The sequence below is a fragment of the Lynx rufus genome, unplaced genomic scaffold (genome assembly GCF_022079265.1).
Source record: "Lynx rufus isolate CCGP_SWC_20201006 ecotype Redwood Valley unplaced genomic scaffold, mLynRuf1.p SCAF_15, whole genome shotgun sequence".
Classification (NCBI taxonomy): domain Eukaryota; kingdom Metazoa; phylum Chordata; class Mammalia; order Carnivora; family Felidae; genus Lynx; species Lynx rufus.
Window position 1 is genome coordinate 39,073,601 of NW_025814829.1, and position 21,879 is coordinate 39,095,479.

The window sequence follows — 21,879 nt, forward strand, 5'->3', positions numbered from 1 at the left end:
CTGTGCACACACATACTTAATATCGCAGTAGGTATGAGACATTTTTCAAAGTCACTTTATAAGATATTGAAGAAATACATAATTTTCAGATCATATTGTATAGTGTTTTTTGTTTTGTTTTGTTTTTAAGTGCCATATAACTCACCCCTTCTTGGTGGGCCGGCTCCAGGTCACCAGCATAGTCCATAGGGGGAGCTGGTGATGCATGACACTGGAGGACCTGAAAATGGGGGCTAGGTAAGCTTTACAATTGGTTCCATGCTGAATGTCCCAAATAGGGAAAGCCAGATGGACACTTCACACATAATCCTATAGTTAATTTGTTTTAAAGTATTTTCTGTCTTTAATTATCTTAAATTAATTTTAATGTGTTTATTATCTTTAGAATTGAAATCTGTAGTTGTTTTGAAAATAGTACCCTACTAGTTTTTTTATTCATTGTTTGTTTTTAAACTAAAGTTTCTTTTTCCTCTTCTCAGCTCGATACAGAAACCAGACCAGCCAGGCAGAGTCCTACTATAGGCATGCAGCTCAGCTTGTCCCCTCTAATGGTGAGTGGGCCTCTCACAGCAAGTCGTGGTTGACTAGGGTACTTGATTCTCTATAGCAGTATGGAAAATAGGGCTCATCTTCAGGTTTTTGAAAGCAAAAGATTTTGGAGTTTTGGTATTAAGTTTTGGAGATTTGGTATTGATTGACTTGGAGTTTTGGTCATATTTTTTCTTTTCATTGTATATTCTATATAAGCAGAAGTGGATTTTTTAAATAAAACTGTTGTTGTCAGTAAACCAGTATAAAAAGAATATCCCCTAATGTGATCTAAAATTGTTTCAATAACTCTGGCTTCCTTAATTATCTCTTAATACCACCATTTCCTTACTAGAAAAATTTTTATTTATCTAAGAGATAGTGCTTATGTCTTTTGATGGCCTCAGAATCGACATTAGCAGTGATTCTTGTTTGGTGAAATACATCATTCTTGTTAAGCCAAATTGAAATTCTTTTAGATTCTGAAAGGAGCTCCTTTCGAGCAGGGGTGGCAGTTGGGCACACTGTTCGTTTCATTTTGTCTCTGGCTGCTTTCCCACAGCGGTGGCAGACGTGGTAGTTGTGATGGAGTCTCCTAGGCCCACGTGAAGTCTTACCTATGCTTCTAGTGCTCTCTACCCTAATGACGTGCTTTTTAATCTGTACATGCTATGTTCTGTTGTGGGAGTGTGCTGTTTTGAATTATGCCCATTTGTAATGAGTTACTCATGAGATTTACTTTATAAAATACTCCCCATTATTAATTTAAAGGTTTGAAAACTGATCACCTGTATTCTGATAGCAAGACTGTGCATCTTGGGTTACTTTAGCATCTTAACTTTCTCCTCTAGGTCAGCCTTACAATCAGTTGGCTATCTTAGCTTCTTCCAAAGGAGACCATCTGACCACAATTTTCTACTACTGCAGAAGCATCGCTGTGAAGTTCCCGTTCCCAGCTGCCTCCACTAATCTACAAAAAGCACTTTCTAAAGCACTGGAAAGGTAGGGCTGACTTTTCCAAGAGGACTTTGTGTAACCTGGTAGTCTTCACCTGTCAGCCTGATAGCGTACAAGAACTGATAGTTACCTGTGCTTCTCTTCCATTTGCCTAATTTCTCAACATGTAGATATGTTTTAATAGTTTTGCATGTAGTCATTGCTGAATTTCAAGCAGTCAGCCTCTGATTTGTTTCCAGTAGAGGAGTACAGGCTGCTGAATTCTCACAACTCCTCTGAGTGTGTTGCAGATAAAAAGTTTCATGCAGAATCTTCTCCTTGTGTATCAGGTGCTCAAATAATGTGTTTTTGCAGACTGAAACCTCTTTTAAGAGGTGTTAGCCATTTTGCTGCTTAAGATTCATGGAAATTTTTCTTCCATTTCAGCCGGGATGAGGTGAAAACCAAATGGAGTGTTTCTGACTTCATCAAGGCCTTTATTAAATTCCACGGTCATGTGTACCTGAGTAAGAGCTTGGAAAAGTTGAGCCCACTTCGAGAGAAATTGGAAGAACAGTTTAAGGTTAGATTTCAAAAATAGAGAATTTTTTTGTCTTGTCTAAATCAAGAAGCATAAGATGGTGAAGTTGACTCCTAGTTTTTATGTCATTACTTAGCTGTGAACTCTTGGTTAAAAGTAAATTTGAAGCATATGGAGTTTTTGCATACAGCATCCCCTCAATTTAAACAGAGATACCATCTATAAAGAAATATAGCAGTGGTGTTTTCACTAAATAGCTGCTGTTTGGCAGAAAGTTACCAAAGTGGGGAGAAAAAACCAACTCCTCCTTCTTCTCAGATCAAGCACCTTTCTCTCTCAGTTTTGAAAGTACTACTTTTGATGGTTTTTATATTCTTAGATATAATTCTGGTACCTACTTTATAATATTTCCATTTTGCAACCTGGGCTCATTATTCTCATTGTGCTTTGATCCATCAGGATTTGTGGTAGTTTGAAGGAAAGGAATGAGAATTTCATTCTTTTATTAATTTGTGTAAGGAAATAAATTAACCTTTGTTATATTTATAAATATGAAAATGATCTTTTATTAGAATATTGAATTAGCAGTATTAATTCTGTCTTTAATTCATGTATTCAACAAATATTTGACTGCCTGTTAATGTCAGTCACTGTTTTAGTCACTGGGATCAACAGTGAACAAGACAGTCTTAAAGAACATTTTATATTTCTTGGTTGCTTCTGGGTATCTAAGCACTTGGGATGTTGTCTATAACTGCCTTACAGTTTTATAAGTAGTATAAAAGTAACATGTTCCAGAGATTGTAAAACTTAGTTAAGAGACATAAATTAGCCAAGTATAGTCAATGTGAAGTAGTTTTACAGATAATCATTTTGCAGTTAACACTTTTTATGTACAAGAGATTGTACTAAATAACTATAATAGAAATAGTTTGTTTTTGAATAATCTTTTAGAGTCTCCTGCTTTCTGCTTCTTTTAGGGGCCTATTTCAACTTTTAGCCCATGATTTACAGAATCAAGTACAAGCAAGGAACAACTAATTTTTATGCCCTAACTAAGCTATTCTGCCTGTACAGAACAAACAAGTCTGAATAGTTTCATTATAAATGGTCAGATATATGAAGGATTATTTTAAAATAACTTCTCTTTGTCTTTTCTGAGGTCAGAACTAAAATCATTAATCCTAAAAAGATATCTGTAGGGGGTTGCTAAGGATTCTGTCTTTTGAGAGCTTAAAAGTCAGGTTGACAGTCGTCTTCCTTGGATGGTTTAGATACAGTTCTGTAAACTAGCAGGGGATTGGATCCAATGACCTGTTGAGATTGCTCCTGGCTCTGTTTCTGTGAAATAGGGATTGGGGGGAACCTACCTTAATTAGGTCCTCTCTATATGGAAGTTACTCTGGTCTAGAGTCTAGTCAGTTTTGCATTTGATTCAAGTTCAAACATTAATATTGAAGTATATATTTCCATATATAAAGTTTGGGGGGTTATGTGGACAATTCCTAAAAGATGCTTTGAAGTATCATTCCAACACTCTAAAGTTAAACATAGTATGAGGCAGATCTATTTTTAACTTTACTCATTACTGAAATACCAGAAGAACATTGTTGGAGTGAAATTCTAGCACAGTTGAGTAAATATTCAAAAGTGTTTCTAAAGCATATGTAGATAATTAGTGTCATCTACATGTAAACTTCAGCATATCTAACTAGTAATCTTTAGCTACTAAGCAGAAATGTTTACCAAATTGAGGTGTATTAAAAGATTTAAGGCCTGTGATTTAGGAAATGAGATCCAAGCCTTTTTATATATGTTAAATACATGCTGTTTTTTTCATGGTACTGAGTTCAGTAAACCCCACAACTGCTGTTGAAGGTGCCTTTGAGTAACAGTGTGTCCGTTCCAATCTGATTTTGTTCCTAGTGAGGCCCTCTGCTTCCTACAATACAATCTAAATTTTATGAAAATATAACTACATAATTACACTTTTACTTCTAAAGATGTGAATTATTCCTTCACCAAGTACTTACTGAGTACCTACTGTGAACCATATACTTCTCTAGGCTTTTAGAGGTGGAGGGGAGAGCAAGACACAGTCTGTGCCTTCGTGAAATTTTACATTCTCATTTGCTAGTACTTAGGATGGACTCACATGCATTAATTCTTCTGTGCATACACTAGAAAATCCTTTAAAGGGCTGTGATTGTCTTCTATAGGACATTGCTGCCTAAAATAAAATGCCAGTGGATTAATAGATACGTTGTTCTGTTTTACTCATAAGAAAAAATGCTTTTTGAAAAATACAAATTAATATTCTCATTTTTTGCCAATATTATATGTTTATATAAATGGTCAGTTTATCTAAAAGGTTAGATATAGAGACTGAAGGAGAAGTTTTATGGGAGAATTCAGAAGAAGAGATAGGATTTGGGGACATTTTAAAGAAAGGAAAAATGCTTGATGCCTTTGAAAAAGGAATGAGCATTCTCCATGTATATACTGGCATGGTAGGTGGCAAGGAAGCTGAGAGAGTAGCTGAAGTGGAATTGAATGGTATTTTCCTGCCGTGATAATGGGAGAGATCTTGCTAATAGGATCCTAAAACTTACTCTGGATGTTTCAGGTTCTTTATGTAAATAGAAAAAAAACTCAGAAGTTGCTGGACAAAGGCAGTTCTAAATTTCTGAGATGGTAGGATCTCTTGTCACTGCTTGTAGAATCATCAGTAAGATTGTCTGTTTCCCACTATAAGGCTAGTGACAGTGAGAAGGAGGGAGGTTGGCTGTAGCTAAAGTGTAGGGTGAAGCCAAGATATCATCACTTGTAGCTGTCAGCTTTGTTAGGAACTTGTGTTTGAAAAATATTTTCTATGGGAGTAATCTAAAATTACTGCAGATATTAAGGTAGAAGGGTGAGGCCACTGGCTGAGAGCATGTAGTGAATTCTTCTTGTAATAACCTGGTTTAGCAGGTTGCTATAAACACTAGTTACTAAGGTAAAGGAATTTGATGATGAAGATCATACATGTACTTTTCTAATAGGGAAACATGTCAGTGTTATAATTTGTAGAAGGCCTGTACCACATTATTAATTGTTTTAGTATATCATTTACCCTGTGTTCCAATATTGTTGCTCTGTACCTCATTTATAAATAAGTGTCTTTAAATGCGTCAAGCCTTTGAGTAAATTTTATGACAAATTTTGGAAGTCATACTTTGTGTACCAAAAGTTCAAAAACATTGTTTAGTCTTCTGGTTTGAAATTTTTCTTTTTTACTGTGTACATCTACTTTCTAGTCATTGATTCTAATTTAATATTTTACTATATGTGCATCTCATATAAAACCACTTCTAATGGATTAAGATGTATACTTTTACTGACTGATGCCCAAAACTTTTTTTTGCATCATATTAAAAAATACACGGTTTCTCAGGAAAAAAAAAAAAAAAAAAAAAGTATCGTGAAAAACAGCTGAAAGAACTCTGTGGTGTTGGGGCTCATTCCTTTCAAGGCAAAGAGTCAGCATGAGAGATATCAGACCACATTGGACTTGATTAAAATCCTACAATTAAGAGCTGATTCAAAGGGGCACATGCACCCAGTATTTACAGCAGAGTTATCAATAATAGCCAAATTATGGAAAGAACCCAAATGTCCATTGACTGGTGAATGGATAAAGAAGATGTGGTGTGTGTGTGTGTGTACACGCACACAATGGAATATTACTCAGTGATCAAAAAGAATGAAATCTTGATGTTTGCAACAACATGGATGGAACTAGAGTATATTACGCTAGGCGAAATAAATTAGAGAAAGACAAATATCACATGATTTCACTCCTATGTGGAATGTAAGAAACACAACAGATGAACCTAGAGGAATAGAAGGAAAAATAAGATAAAAACAGGGAGGCACATCATAAGAGACAAATACAGAGAACAAACTGAGGGTTGCTGGAGGGGAGGTGGGTGGGGGGATGGGCTAAATGGGTGGTGGGCATTAAGGAGGGCATTTGCTGGGATATGAGCACTGGGTATTATATGTAAGTAATGAATCAATCACTAGGTTCTACTCCTGAAACCAGTAACTACACTGTATGTTAACTAACTGAATTTAAATGAATGAATGAATGAAGTCATTGACTCATCTGTGACTCTGTTACCCATCTGGTTCTAAATGCAGACTCCCAGTTTAGTTCTTGTGTTGAAGGTGGCTCCTATTCTCGATAATCTGCGGTATTTCTGTCTTACTTTACAGAGGCTGCTGTTCCAAAAAGCTTTCAACTCTCAGCAGTTAGTTCACGTCACTGTCATCAACCTGTTTCAACTTCATCACCTTCGTGACTTTAGCAATGAAACAGAGCAGCATAGTTATAGCCAAGATGAGCAGCTGTGTTGGACACAGTTGCTGGCCCTCTTTAGTGAGTATTAAATTTTTAATTTTAATTCAAATCATTTAATTTTCTGTGCTGTCTTCTTTGGAAAGCATAATCTTAGGCATTTTCATCGTCAGAGTGTTAGCGACAACAAAAATGCCTCCTATATAGGCCTAAGCCCTAAGTTCTGTCCTTTTATCTCCTGATACCCTCCCCTCATCAAATATACCTGTAACATTTTTTTAAAGATTTCATTTTTAAGTAATCTCTACACCTAACATGGGGCTCGAACTCACAACCCTGAGATCAAAAGCTGCACACTCCCCCGACTGAGCCAGCCAGACACCCCTGTAACAGTTTTTAACATGGGGGATAAAAGCCTTTTTAGTAAAAAGCTGTGATGGGGCCCCTGGGTGGTTCAGTCGGTTAAACCACCAACTTCAGCTCAGGTCATGATCTCACGGTTTGTGGGTTCGAGCCCCATGTCAGGCTCTGTGCTCATGGCTCAGAGCCTGGAGCCTGCTTCCAATTCTGTGTCTCCCTCTCTGCCCCTCCCCTGCTCCTGCTCTGTCTCTCTCTCTCTCTCTCTCAAAAATAAATGTTAAAAAAAAACAAAACTGGGGCGCCTGGGTGGCGCAGTCGGTTAAGCGTCCGACTTCAGCCAGGTCACGATCTCGCAGTCCGTGAGTTCGAGCCCCGCGTCAGGCTCTGGGCTGATGGCTCAGAGCCTGGAGCCTGTTTCCGATTCTGTGTCTCCCTCTCTCTCTGCTCCTCCCCCGTTCATGCTCTGTCTCTCTCTGTCCCAAAAATAAATAAACGTTGAAAAAAAATTAAAAAAAAAAATTAAAAAAAAAAAAAAAAAAAAAACAAAACAAAACAAAACTGTGAAGTATTCAAGCATTAAGGGGGATACAGCAGAAGTCTCATAATGCTAGTCTAATTTGGACTGGTACATTGTTTCAAATATCTTATGTTTTCTGAATACATTTTTTTTCTTTAAGTGTCTTTTCTTGGCATCCTGTGCAAGTGTCCTCTCCAGAACAAGTCTCAGGAGGAGTCCTACAATGCCTATCCCCTTCCTGCAGTCAAGGTCTCCATGGACTGGCTGAGACTGAGACCCAGGGTCTTTCAGGAGGCAGTGGTAGATGAAAGACAGTAGTAAGTGTCTTAGAATTTCATGTTAGTTTGTGTGCTTTGTTTATTTGATATTCATGGATATGTAGAAACCGCCTCTAAAACACAACATCTGAACAATGGAAGACTTTGTGTTTTCCACCCACTCTCTGGAAATTGAACTGAAGACCTCTTTGTATGTTTTTCATTTATTTGTTTGAATTTCTTGTGTGAGGCAAAATCTTAAGGATTTCTGACTCCCTGTGTGTCCCCCCCCCCCAATTCCTGGCTGCAATCATAGGGAAAAAGCATTTTTCACATTTCAAAATGAAATTGAAGTAAAAACCAGTTTGTTTCTTACCCATTACAGTATGCTCCAATTTTCTGTTTAGAAGTTGAAGAGAAGTGATTTTTTACTTTTTCCATTATTTCCTATACATAAGCTGTTTGGTCCTGCCTTACAGTAACACTGCGTTTGAGTTACATTTGCTTGTTTTGAGCATAGAGGATTGGGAGTTATTTTGGCTCTCACCGTTTTCTCTCTAATCTCTACTCAGAATAATTCTGATGGTTCTTAGGAGATTTTGATTTTATGGTAACAAATGAAAACTTTCAGTTTACCTTGGTATTTTAACAATGTGTGGACTTTCTCACATGATAAAGAAAAAGGTGTAGTCATTACTTTGAACAAAGGATGTGATTTGACTATGGTGTACCCCAACCCCGTCACAGATTAAGAGCTAACAGTGGATTCCACAACTGATAATGTGTGTGACAGCTCTATCAAAACATAATATGTTGTTTCTCTGGTCAGTGTGTTCCCAGTAAGTACCAATTATCAGTGTTTAAAACTGACAAACGATTTTCACTAATTGTTAAATTAGGAGTCTGGGAAATGGCCTGCAGTAGTAGGTCTCTGTTGTGCAAATATGACCCTTCTGGTGTATCTTTTACCTAGACAGACATCTTTGAAAATAGGTTTTAGGAAATCATACAGCACTGAAAATGCTGAAGCGAGAGGGGAAAGTACATAAAGTCTAGGCCCTGTAGATAACATTGTCCTGGCTTGTTAGTGTTCTAGTATCTCCATTTTAGACAAAGTCTGAATTGTCTTTTTAATTTACAGCATTTGGCCCTGGCTAATTTCTCTTCTAAATAGTTTCCATCCCCATGAAGAGGATCTTTCAAGTACTAATGGTAAGGGCTAACTTAACTTGATGTTGTTAACATCGTTCCCCATCACTGATAGTAGGCTTAAGGCGAGAGAAAAACATGTTTTGTTTTCGTTTAAGTTCAGTAACTCAGAAGGGACTTTCAATGCTGCAGTTATCATGAATAAGTGGATAGAAGCAGAGGTAATGTTCTTCCAGTTCTTTCAGCAGCATATGCTCCTGTTTGAATAGGAATCCAGAGAGTACAATACCTTTAAATTCTTTCCAGCTTCTTCCCTCCCTCCTCATTTTTACTGTTTTTTTTTTTTTTTTTAGAGAATTAATTTGAACAGCGTTACTCTGTTAAAGTAATACCTGCTTATTATAGAACATCTGGGACATAAAAACATTAAGTACATAAGTCACCCATGGTTCTCTCTTACAAAGATACGTTGTATTGTTCATATTATAGTGTATTTTCTTGGGACCTTTTTCTTAAGTGTACATATACATACCTACCTGTGACTGATATCAGATACAGCTTTGTGCCTGCTTTTTAAAGTTAATGTTATATTGTTAGCATTTCCCTTTGCCATTTAAACATTTGAAGTGTGATTTTTTTTTACTGGCCGCATAGTATTCCATCCTGTGGATATGCCATAATGTATTTAATCACTGTCCATTTGCTGTACAATTTTCCACATTGTAAATAATTCTGCACTGAACAATCTGTAGTTAACTCCTTTTTGATGATCTTACTTCCATCAGATCAGTGCTTCTCAAGCAATTTGCAAATGAATCACCTGGGGTCTTGTTAAAATGCAGTTATGATTCAGTAGGCTTGGGACAATGCCTAAGATTCTGCATTTCTTGCAAGCTCCTGGATGATGTCGGTGTTGTTTTTCAATACTTTGAGTAACAAGGAGATAATCTAAACAGTGGGATTACCGATGTGGGGCTATGAATTTTTAAGGCTGCCAGGAAAAAAATAGTCCATTGTATCCATCCCCCTCGGCACTGAGTAGTAGACAAGTATTAGGGGACAATGTCTAGTGCGCAGAGGTAACCTGTTTTTAAATTAAAATGTTTTACAAATCTTGATTTCTACCCCTCTGTAGCTACACCACTTCCAGAGGAGTTTGAGTTACAAGGATTCTTGGCTTTGAGACCTTCTTTCAGGTGGGTGGCAGCTGAAGGAGCTTTATTTTATTATCAGTGGTTATAGTATTAAAATTAGGAATCAGGCTTGGGTGTAGAAGAACCTTTGATCTATCCCAGCTTTGTCTTATTTTCTTAACAACTAAAAGCAAAAGTGTTTTTAATATGAAGTAGATTTGTGTATGTCATGCCTTTAATTGCTCTGTAATGCCAATACTGAGTGCTTTTACAGACTTGGGGGGAAGGAAAGGAAAAGAAGAAAATTGCTTCTCCCAAGTGGTATTTATTCACTGGATTTTTTTATACTTTGTTGAAATTAGAGGGGAAATCTCAAAAATGGGAACCAAATGCAAACCAAAGGATATTGCTTGACATTTTTCGTATCATTAATAATGACAAAGCAATTTGTTTTTCTAGTCATTTTTGTCTCTTCTTAGAGGAAGAACTTCTTACTCCTTTTCAGGTTGAACTCTTTGGTCTGTGTCCTTGATCCTATCTCTTCCTGCCTCCCCACCTGTTACCCTCTCTCTGTGTTGTAGTTCAGTATCTTTTTATTTATTTAACAGCTGGTTACTTCCTTTTGGCCTGTTAACATTCAGGTGTACCCTGTTCTTTTTAAAAAGTAAAATTGACAACGCTTTCTTCCTCTGATGTTGCTCTATCTTTCTCTTCGTCATCAAACTTTTTTTTTTTTAATGTTTATTTTTTATTCTTGAGAGAGAGCACAAGCAGGGGCAAGACAGAAAGATAAGGAGAGAGGGAGAATTCCAGGTAGGCCCTGCACTGTCAGTGCACAGTCCAACACAGGGCTCAAACCCACAAACCATGAGATCATGACCTGAGCCGAAATCAAGACTCGGTCACTTAACCACCTGAGCCACTCAGGCACCCCCATCATCAAACTTCTTAAAAGCATAGTGTGTGAGAACTTTACTGACCCCACTTCACTCCCAGTCATTTCTCAGCCTCATTCAACTTAAACTGTCAGTGTGTTTCTGGTTACCAAACTCCATTGACTTCTTTATAATTTTCATCCTGTGTAATTTTCTCTAGCATTGAGTTTATTAATCCCACTCCTATATGAAGCCTCCTTTTTTCTTAGCTGTTTTTCTTAGTTCAGTCCCTTGTACCACATCACTCAGAATATTATCCTCCAGGGTTCTTCCCTGCCCTTTCCTTCCCATTTTCTTTTTTTTTTTTTTTTTTTTTTAATTTTTGTCAACGTTTATTTATTTTTGGGACAGAGAGAGACAGAGCATGAACAGGGGAGGGGCAGAGAGAGAGGGAGACACAGAATCGGAAACAGGCTCCAGGCTCTGAGCCATCAGCCCAGAGCCCGACGCGGGGCTCGAACTCACGGACCGCGAGATCGTGACCTGGCTGAAGTCGGACGCTTAACCGACTGCGCCACCCAGGCGCCCTCCTTCCCATTTTCTATATTCTCCCTGGTGATCAAATCCATCCTTTCGTCTGAAGCATTCATCTCTTGGATAGTAACTAAGCCCAAAAGTTTCAGTGTCTGACTTTTTTTCTGACTCATAGTTTAACAATCTGATCTCCCTGTGCATTTCAAACTTTAACATGACCCAAAATGAGCTTGTATTTTCCTATTAGGTCAGCAAAAAAATAATCCTTCTATATTTATCTGTGTGCCATTATCCACCTACATGAACTCTAAAAAAATATCCTTATTTCCATTAATCTTTCTCACCAAGTCTTTGTAATTCTGTGTCTAAAATGCCTTTTAGACCCACCTCCTCCCATTTATTTCCCTATATAGTTCAGGCTTTTATCACCATTAACCTGCAGTATAAAAAGCTTCCTAATCAACCTCCCTACTTAGATTCCCTCTCCTGTAGCTCATTTCTGCCCTGCTTTCACGATTATATTTTTAAAAATACAGACCTGTTGAAGTCCCATTAATAACGCAAAGACTTCAGTTCGCTCATCCCCAATTGTTCCAATATCTTTTTTAGCTTCATGTCCAAGTGCTTAGTTTCTCAGTGGTATTTTCTGCCACCTGCCCCCTAATCCTTAACGTAGTATACATTGGCTAGGTCCTTTTCTTGAGTAACTTTGTTTTTATTCCTCTGACACATTGTTCATGCCATGCCTAGAGCAGCCCCATTTCCTCTTCTGCCCTTCTCTTACTAGCCTGTAAACACTTAACACACCTGCCAAGGTCCAGCTCAGGTAATAACTTAATCTGTGAAGTCTTTTCAGAGCTTAGCAGAAGGAACTGGCCTTCCTGTTAACTATGCTTATTTGCGTAGTTTTTCTTACAGTACTTATCAGATTGATTTATAATTATTTCTTCCTTAGGGAGATACTGTTTCTCTATCTCATTTATCTTTGTGTCTTCAGCATCTATCCTGCAGCCTGGCAATTCTTAGATACTTAAAAATAATACTGAGTTTAATGAGGAAAAATCTGAAAATCCTTATTTTTTTCAGGTTGATTTACCTTTCTAATGTCAATGAGCTTTTTGCTGTATATATTTTTTGATATAAATACATTTTTCTGATTTAGGGCCACCTAAAGTAGATAGATTAATACTGTTTATTAGAATAGGCATACTCGGAGACCCTTAGCATTACAGTGGTCATTTCAAGCAAATTATATAGAATGCAAGGTAAGTGTTGATGAAAACTTTCGTTCTTACAGTAAAAGTATCTTTTTAAATAAAAGTTGTGACTTATTTTAGCTCAATTAGAAAGTAAAATCTGAGTAAAAATATGCAAATGCATATTGTCTTTTTTGTTTTGTTTCACTGTATTTAAAATCTTCGGCAACATACATTCAAAATGCAGTCGATTGAATTTAGTAGCTAGCCTGTGTGGAAAAATCTGAAACCATTGCATTTAAATTAGGTAAACGTGGTTGCCTGGGAAATACCTTTAGAAGTTTAATTTTGTGTAATTTGTGCTTATCTCGATTTTAGGAACTTGGATTTCTCCAAAGGCCACCAGGGTATTACAGGAGACAAAGAAGGTCAGCAACGACAAATACGACAGCAGCGCTTGATCTCTATAGGCAAATGGATTGCTGATAATCAGCCAAGGTATTTCTTATCAGATACACTTACACACCCCACATGTGTTTTAGGCTCTGGTACGATGCTCTTGATTATAAACTCGTAAGCCAGGATGCTGGTAACACATCATCAAATTATGACCCTGGTGATCATAAGTATACTCTATTTAATCTCTGTGCTCCCCATTACACTGCCTAGTGTAGAGAAATAAGCATTGTCTCCCTTGTTAATCATGAACTTCTGCTCTCATTTGTAAATACCTGTGTAAATCTAACAAAATTGTATGTTCACAGGGATGGTGATTTGTGTTGACAGGGTCGTGGCGGTCCATTTCAGTCAGGATAGACTAGAGTCAGATAGGTTTCTAGTTCTGCCACTCCCCGAGGTGTGTGTCTTTAGGATCTCCCCAGGTGATTCTAACCTTTCCAAAGTCAGTAACTATTTCAGATTAATTTTTATATGCAGGCTCCTGTCCTACTGTAAGCACTTAACTGGTTGCATGCTTGAATGAATTTAATCCCTCTGAGCTCTAGTTTTCACACCTATAAAACAGGAATTACAGATCACTACTTCAAGGGTCTGGTCTAGGGCCTTGTACTTAAGATATGCTCAGTAAATATAGCTGTCATTACTAGAAAGCATTAAAGGGGCGTGGGAATGTGTGGTGATGCTAAGGGATAATGAGGATTTGAGTTTTTCTGTAACTGCTTTTTATGCTATATAAAAATATTACACTGTAATATCTTGCTGTCTCTTAAGTCTTTAGGGCTGGGAATGTACTTACTTGACTGTTGGGTCCATGCACAGTCCCATTGTTACTGTTTTTTAGGTTTATGGTTTTCATATGTGGATTTATTTTTACTTTTTTAGGCTGATTCAGTGTGAAAATGAGGTAGGGAAATTGTTGTTTATCACAGAAATTCCTGAGTTAATACTGGAAGACCCCAGTGAAGCCAAAGAGAACCTCATTCTGCAAGAAACATCCATGATAGAGTCACTGGCTGCGGACGGGAACCCAGGACTGAAATCAGTGCTGTCCACGGGCCGTAATCTAAGCAACAACTGTGACACAGGAGAGAAACCAATGGTCACCTTCAAAGAGAACATTAAGCCGCGCGAAGTGAACAGAGACCAAGGAAGAAGTTTTCCTCCCAAAGAGGTGAGAAGGGACTATAGCAAAGGAATAACTGTAACTAAGAATGATGGAAAGAAGGACAACAACAAGAGGAAAACAGAAACCAAGAAATGCACCTTAGAAAAGTTACAGGAAACAGGAAAGCAGAATGTGGCAGTGCAGGTAAGCTGTATTTGAACTATAACGCAGGTAGAGGAAGGCTCACACAAAAGGCAAGATTTTTCATTTTGTTCCTAAAGCTTGAGAGTTGGCTCTTCTGGAAGCTTGAATGCGGCACAGTAAGGTCATGTAAAGAGCTGTAGTAGGTGGCTACTCCATCAACCTGTAGAAATTGTAATGTGAGTGAAAAAAATCTCAACCTGTCTTGAGATTTCTGTCAATCCTTTCAGTTAGGTAGTTTGAAATGACCAGAGCTGTCAGTTCCGCAAAGAATTCTGTTTGCTTTAGAAGGTGTAACTGCCATTTGTTAGTGTTCTATTGGGAAATGTAGGGTCTTGTACAGAGCCAGTAAGTAGGACCAAGAGTATATTAAGGCTTATAGGGTTTTTTTTCAGATTCACTAAAAAAGATAAAATATATTCTTGGAAAAAGATGAGACTTTTTCTTGACATTGATACCTGTCCCAGCCAGTGGCATTGTATCACTTTAGTGTTATCCTGGCTCATGGGAGTTTGTAAAGCAAGAGTTTAAGTCTCTTGCTGGGAAAAGGTAAACACTACTCAGTTATTTGTGACTTTTTCTTAAACCTTTCCAAAGAGGAGATAGAGATGATTTCATGTAAACAAAGATGATCTTTGTTCTGTGCTGGTTTCATTGATATCGTTCACGTCTGAACAAATACCTAAATAGCCATGTGATTTGTTAGCATATTTTGGCAAATGTATTTGTTTGCAGTAGGCACAAGGAACATTACATTATTGAAGGCTGCTTGCAGATATAAACAGTGCCTTCAGCCTGTTTAATCTACAGAGTTTTTTTGAGAAGGAGAGAAATAAGCACATAATAGTTGCATTTTAAGATTAATAGAGAAACAGAGAAAAACAGGGCAGAAATTGAGAAAAGGCATGGGGAGAGGGAGGTGCTGGGGAAAGACCGAGAATAAGCCAGATGAACTGTAGAAAGCTGGAGGACCAGTGTTCGAGGGGTGAGTCTAGTATGTCCTGCCTGCTCTGCCTCCGTTCTCTGCAGCTGCCTCCCAGCAAGGGCCAGTCTGAGCATCCCCTTTCTGGTCTCTCATCCCTCTTAAATCTGCCTCCAGACGATTAAAGAAAGCTTGACAGGAGTCAGTGTATCACCTCTCTTTACCTCATCCTAAGTTCTCTGTAAATGTACCTGTTTTCCTTCATTTTACTCAATTTGAGCAATGCATGTGACATCTTACTCTCTGTAGCTCATTGTGTAGAATGTTGGGCCCTGTTCTTACTGCTGACAGTATCCTTATTCTAAAGGGGTGGTAGCATTGGGGGTGGACGGTGGATGCCTGACTGGTATGCTTGAGGCTGCCCAGATGAAATTAAACTGAGGGCCAAAGTGTCTCTCCTGTGAGTTACTCATCATTATTAATTCATTATCCATGTTTGTTGTCTAATGAATTTGAGTATAAAGGGCCCTGGAGCCCATAATAGGTGGCTTAAGATTATAAGCAAGTTTTTTAACCTGTTGGTATCAGATGTCTCATTTGTCAAACAAATGAGCTCTCAGGTCCTTTCTGTATTTAGTATGTTCATGATTTTGTGTAAGCAAAATCATCACACCAATTAAACGAAACCCTTCTATCTTTAATTGACAAATAATTTGTTTTGATTTTTTTTCCCCACTTTTTATTTAGGTATTAGATACCTTCATATGCTTTTTTTTTTTTTTTTTTTGACGTAATGGGGTTTTAAATTCTTTCTTAGAGGTGCTTCTTTGTGATACATTTGAGTTTCAGATTATTATAGATGGTTTTGCTTTTGTTGGTCATAGGTGAAATCCCAGACAGAACTAAGAAAGACTCCAGTGTCTGAAGCCAGGAAAACACCTGTAACTCAAACCCCAAGTCAAGCAAGTAACTCCCAGTTCATCCCCATTCATCACCCTGGAGCCTTCCCTCCTCTTCCTAGCCGGCCAGGTAAATACACATTTTCTACTTAATCTCATCTGTATAGGAGTTTCTGCTCCCTCATTGAATAATTTATACTCTGTCAGAGTTACATTACTAAACCATAATGTTAAAAGGTAGAAGGAAGTTCTCTTTTCTCTGATGCTTACTAAGTTCTTTTTGAACCATTTCTCTGTAGTATATATACAAATGCATGTTTGTTATCATGAAGGAATTCCTATCACTAAACATAGCATTTAAGAAACCACCTTTAGAATGTTCCACTTGATTCAGTGGATAGAAATAGCAGCCAATACTCTGTATTTAATTCTTGAAATCAAGTTAAAGATTGATGCTTGATCAGTCTTACTTGATGTCTGATTCCTGCCGTTTATAATTTATTATATTAGAAGACCTCTTCTCCTACCCTACCCCACCTTACCCCCAAATGACTTATTTTTGCCTTTCTTTTGCTAAGTGTCTTTAGAACTAAAGCTGCTATGTTCTTCTATTTTGAAGGGTTCCCGCCCCCAACATATGTTATTCCCCCTCCTGTGGCATTTTCTATGGGCTCAGGTTACACCTTCCCAGCTGGTGTTTCTGTCCCAGGAACCTTTCTTCAGCCTACAGCTCACTCTCCAGCAGGAAACCAGGTGCAAGCTGGGAAACAGTCCCACATTCCTTACAGCCAGCAACGGCCCTCTGGACCAGGGCCAATGAACCAGGGACCTCAACAGCCACAGCCACCTTCCCAGCAACCCCTTACATCTTTACCAGCTCAGCCGACAGCACAGTCCACAAGCCAGTTGCAGGTTCAAGCTCTAGCTCAGCAGCAATCCCCCACAAAAGCCGTGCCGGCTTTGGGGAAAAGCCCTCCTCACCACTCTGGGTTCCAGCAGGTGAGTCACAGTTGTGCGTACCGTCCAGCCAAGATCAGGAGGAGGGGAGACTGGAATGGTCCAGTGGTTGGTTAATTAGAAATACCAAACTTACTTTGGTTAATTAAAAATACCAAAATTACCAAAGCTTACTACTTAAGCTTTCCAGATGCTTCTGCTATGGAAGGATTATGGAGAAGAATACACTCTCTCTGCTGTTTAGGGAAGTTCAGATGTTTCCCTTTCTCCTTTGTAAAGGATAATGGATCTTAACTACTGTTCTTTGCTGCTGCTGCTGCTGCTTGTCAACTTTGTAGAAAAGAACTTTGTATAAATAATTCTCCTATTTGAAAATAAACTACAGGAGGGAAATAGAATCATAATCTTGACGAGGTGTTAAGAAAGCTATGACACCATTCTTAAATATCATCAACCCCACAGTACTTGGGCTGGGAAGGGGGAACACACACACATAGCACACACGCTTTCATTTGTTCATTAAACCTCATAAATAATTGAATTGAAAGAGAAGGTGAGTTCAGTGCCCATCATCCGAGAAAGCTCTGCGTATTGAAAAACATAAAGGGTAAAGGAAACTGAGTTTTGTCAGTTAAGTTTCTCAAGTTCATTTTGTGATTTCCTGAGTATTGAATGTAACATTGCATTTTATCCTCATCTTGATGACAAGCATCTCTTTTTTAGTATCAACAGGCAGATGCCTCCAAACAGCTGTGGAATCCCCCTCAGGTTCAAGGCCCATTAGGGAAAATCATGCCTGTGAAACAGTCCTACTACCTTCAGCCCCAAGACCCCATAAAACTGTTTGAGCCGTCATTGCAACCTCCTGTAATGCAGCAGCAGCCTCTAGAGAAAAAAATGAAGCCTTTTCCCATGGAGCCATATAACCATAATCCCTCAGAAGTCAAGGTCCCAGAGTTCTACTGGGATTCTTCCTACAGCATGGCTGATAACAGAGCTGTCATGGCCCAGCAAGCAAGTGTGGACCGCAGAGGCAAACGGTCACCAGGAGTCTTCCGTCCAGAGCAGGATCCTGTGCCCAGGATGCCATTTGAGGTGTGTGTCCTTTCCCATCACCAGACACAGCGGACATAGGTGTGGGGCTGCATATCTTCCGAATTTCTAAAGCAGATGCTTGTAAAGGCCACTCTCCGATTCGTTAGCGCTGCGGCACGCTGCCCGGCACCTGGTGTGGCTCCTGGTCTCCTCCACACACTGGCACAGTCTGTTGGATTCGGAGGAGCGAGGGGCTCTGTCACCGATGCGGACTGTGGTGGTCTGGCAGAGAAATCATGTGCAGAAATCTTGCACGCGGCATATTGGGGAATCGTGAAACAAAGCTCCTCTCAGTTGGGCTGAATCATCTGAGTTTAAAAATAGGTTTACTGCGTATTTAAACAAATTGCTTTCTGAGAGGAACGAAGTCAGCCAGTTATCTTCGATAGTGGAGCTCTCCTTCCTTTCTCTCTTTATTCACAAGAAATGGGTGTGCATGTGTAACTTTTAAAAAGAGCTGTTTCTCTGTTAGCCCAAGATCACGCTGATCACCCTGCTACGCATTGTTTTCCTCACTGGCCTCGTTAACCTTTGATGTGCTGCTCCTTGTTTGTCAGTGGTTTTTGCTCCTTTCTACCGTCTTGCTCTTTCACTACCACTGTCCTGTGTCACCTTGCTTGTTTCAGAGCTTTTTCTTTGCGTAGTACCGTCTCCCTGGGATTTTTCTGCTTGACTGTACTTACCTCTGTCCCCCTAACTGTGCTGCTACTCCTTTGTGCTTTTGTCATCCCTTACTACATCTCACTGTGATCCTTTCTGTCACTAGGACCCCAAGGGCTCCCCTCTGCTTCCTCCGGACCTGTTAAAGAGTCTGGCTGCCTTGGAGGAAGAGGAAGAGCTGATTTTTTCTAACCCTCCTGATCTTTACCCAGCTCTGCTGGGCCCTCTCGCCTCTCTTCCTGGACGGAGCCTCTTTGTATGTATTTGACGTAATTCTTGCTCTAACCCCAGCTTCTTTCCTGAGATTTTGTAGTCCTTGGAATAGATGGTTTCTTTTTTTCTGGAGCTTTGAGCTTTCTTTCTTTACAGAATTGTACAATTTATTTCTTCACTGCCAAAGCTAACCTTCAAACGGTAGTAGAATATGGCAAAACCTTTCTGACTCCATGGTTCTATATCTCCGAGTCCTAGCTTTGTTGTAAGTGTTATTCAGGGCTGGTCATAGGATGTGATGCTGGCAAATTAACTTACTTTGCAGGTGGTACTTCCATCTAAACCCAGCAGTTTCAAGGATCGTTTAATCTTGCTTAGAAGCAGTGAGATTTTTCTTCATATAAATGTTCTAGATTTTTTAGTGACATTATTGAAGAGTATGTAGCTCTTTTCTGTTTGGTTAACTAAGAGCCCTGACTTCAATTCAGAGTGAGATTCATAAACAGAATGAGTAAAAATGAAGAGAATTCTATTTAGAAACGTTGGCGTGCCATAAATGAGTGAATACAGAGAGAAATAACTAGGATGACATAAAATAAAGCCTTATGTATTGATTAGTGGTATCTTTTTTTTTTTTTTTTTTGATTAGTGGTATTTTTTTAAAACAATCCTCTAGCATTTCAAAGGATGGCCTTGTATATGCTCATTGATGGTTACGTAGCATTCTGAGAAGGTGGGGGAGCATGTAAAAAAATTGGGAAGACGTATGCTAGAAAGTTTTTCCCTTTCTCTACTCCATCTTAGCAAAACAGAAAAACAATTCAGAGTTCTACTTTTTTGCTATTTCTTTCCCATAAACATGAGGCCAGAAAACGTTCATAAGGTTAAAATGCATTGACTTTAGGATTAGGAGAAATAAAAGCTTCACGTCTCTCGTGATAGAAGCTGCCATCCCTGGCGCTTGAATTTCGTGAGTGGGCAAAGAGACCGCCACTCTTCCCCCAAGTGAGAGAAATAAGAGATCCCCTAGAAACTGAAGGAGAGCTCAGTGATGGCACCTAGGGGTTTGTGGGAAACCTAACTGCTAAGCTGTTGGCTCCGTGTGTTTGCCTTTCTTGCTGCTTCTCTGCTCGTGCGGCTTGAAGGCCAGGGGGTTGCCTCTCGGACAACTCATTAACGGCTTCCTGGCTCCCGCCATGCTCCCCACCCCCCCCACCCCCCCCCTCCATTCACAACGAAACTGGTGGTGGTGCAAGTGGACGTGGAGGGTAGTGTTTTAGGGTTGTTTTCCCCATGTTTACAAAACATATATATAATACTTTCTATATTTAACGTTGTTAATGATACAATGTGTGTGACAGTGCCTTGCATGTGGCAGACATTTAATAAATGCTTTGCTGACCTACCGTTCAAGGACAGTGAGCATAAGAGATTCAGCTTTTTTTTTCTCCTGGTAGTTTTCTTAGAGCCAGTACCTGTAAGCTCAACTTCAGCAACTATTTTAACATATACCACAAATAGCTGTTTAGGAACCATGTTGACAAAACCAGTTGTCAAATAGATTTGAAAGCCTTTAAGTCATTAATGTGAGTGTTTTAAAAATTGGGGGAAAAAGACTGCCAGATCAGTTCAGTGTCTTGTTTTGAGAGTATTTTAAATGCACCTCTTAACAAGGGGATTTGGGAAAGTTCCTGCTAGTAAACACTCAGAACTGCCATTTTCCAGCGTCCCTGGTCCCTGCCAGGATCTCTGTGCTAGATTAGAGGTATTGATCCGGGAGGGTTCTGACTCACCTGTGGCAACTGGCATGTAGCTGGTGTCATGGTAGGAATATGTAATTCACATCTTCTGAGCCCGACATTGTACATGACAGGTAAGTACAAGTATGCTTAACTGGTGGTCCTCTACTCTGGTTGTGTAGGAACTTAAGATTGATACTAAGAAAATGGAGGCCATAATGTAACTACTTTTTTTTCTTTCTGGCACTGTGAAGAAATCCTTGTTGGAGAAGCCCTCGGAGCTCATGTCACACTCATCCTCTTTCTTGTCCCTCACCGGATTCTCTCTCAATCAGGTGGGTCAACAGTGAAGAATCCTGCATTGTGCTTTTATTGTAGGCTGGAACTTCCTTTCCCGTTCTATTTCAGTACCCCTATTTTTCTCTTGCTTTCTCTCCCATATATTGCTGCCTTCCAGATATTTTATCCTCTGTCTCTCTCTCTGATTTGGGTATATGAGATACTTGTTTGTTATAAATTTGAACCCTTTAACTTCTCATTAATATGGAAATCCTTAGGGCTCTGTTGTTCAGCCAAGTGAATTACTTGTACTTTTTAATCTGGGTTGTTTACATAGATAGAGAAAATAAAGGGTGAGGGAAAATGAATTTAACAGGGAAACCAAAAGAAACAAAAGTCTTCAAAAGTTTGTCTTACTAAGAAAAGCTTAAAGTGGGGCACCTGGGTGGCTCAGTCAGTTAAGTGTCTGACTCGATTGTGGCTCAGGTCATGATCTCATGGTACCTGAGTTTGAGTCCCACTTCAGGCTGCAGGCCGACAGCACGGAGCCTGCTTGGGGTTCTCCTTCCCTCTCTCTCTGCCCCTCCCCCACTTGTGTGTGTGCACGCACGCGCGCACACAGGTGCACATGCACACTTTCTCCCTCTCTCAAAATAAACAAGTAAACTTTTTAAAAAAAGAAAAGCTTAAAGTGTATCAGTCATTCATGAACATGAACATTGCATTTGCTGAAATCTCTTTCCTTGCAGTGAGTTTATAATTTGGTTGTCATTGTCTTTCAGGAAAGATACCCAAATAACAGTATGTTCAATGAGGTATATGGGAAAAACCTGACAACCAGCTCCAAAACAGAACTTAATCCTTCGCTGGCCCCCCAGGAGACATCACTGTACTCCCTCTTTGAAGGGACCCCGTGGTCTCCATCACTTCCTGCCAGTTCAGGTATTGGCTAGTCTTTAAATTACAGACCTTGCATTTCTAA

The 21,879-nt window shown here is 39.2% G+C and overlaps 1 protein-coding gene across 6 annotated transcripts in view; it reads left to right on the forward strand.

Annotated features, from left to right (window-relative positions):
* Positions 1-21,879, forward strand: part of SMG7 (SMG7 nonsense mediated mRNA decay factor) — a 91,649-nt gene that overhangs the window by 65,660 nt on the left and 4,110 nt on the right. For 2 of the 6 annotated variants that reach the window (XM_047076881.1, XM_047076882.1), the window contains 14 exons: positions 480-551; positions 1,380-1,530; positions 1,912-2,047; positions 6,266-6,428; positions 7,385-7,541; positions 8,623-8,693; positions 9,766-9,826; positions 12,747-12,866; positions 13,710-14,136; positions 15,940-16,084; positions 16,574-16,953; positions 17,635-18,006; positions 20,873-20,953; positions 21,680-21,839. In XM_047076881.1, the coding sequence (XP_046932837.1) occupies positions 480-551; positions 1,380-1,530; positions 1,912-2,047; positions 6,266-6,428; positions 7,385-7,541; positions 8,623-8,693; positions 9,766-9,826; positions 12,747-12,866; positions 13,710-14,136; positions 15,940-16,084; positions 16,574-16,953; positions 17,635-18,006; positions 20,873-20,953; positions 21,680-21,839 (2,496 nt within the window). Of the gene's footprint in view, positions 1-479; positions 552-1,379; positions 1,531-1,911; positions 2,048-6,265; positions 6,429-7,384; positions 7,542-8,622; positions 8,694-9,765; positions 9,827-12,746; positions 12,867-13,709; positions 14,137-15,939; positions 16,085-16,573; positions 16,954-17,634; positions 18,007-18,772; positions 18,923-20,872; positions 20,954-21,679; positions 21,840-21,879 lie in introns of all 6 variants that reach the window. The other 4 variants (XM_047076886.1, XM_047076883.1, XM_047076884.1 and 1 more) reach the window with 4 other exon arrangements.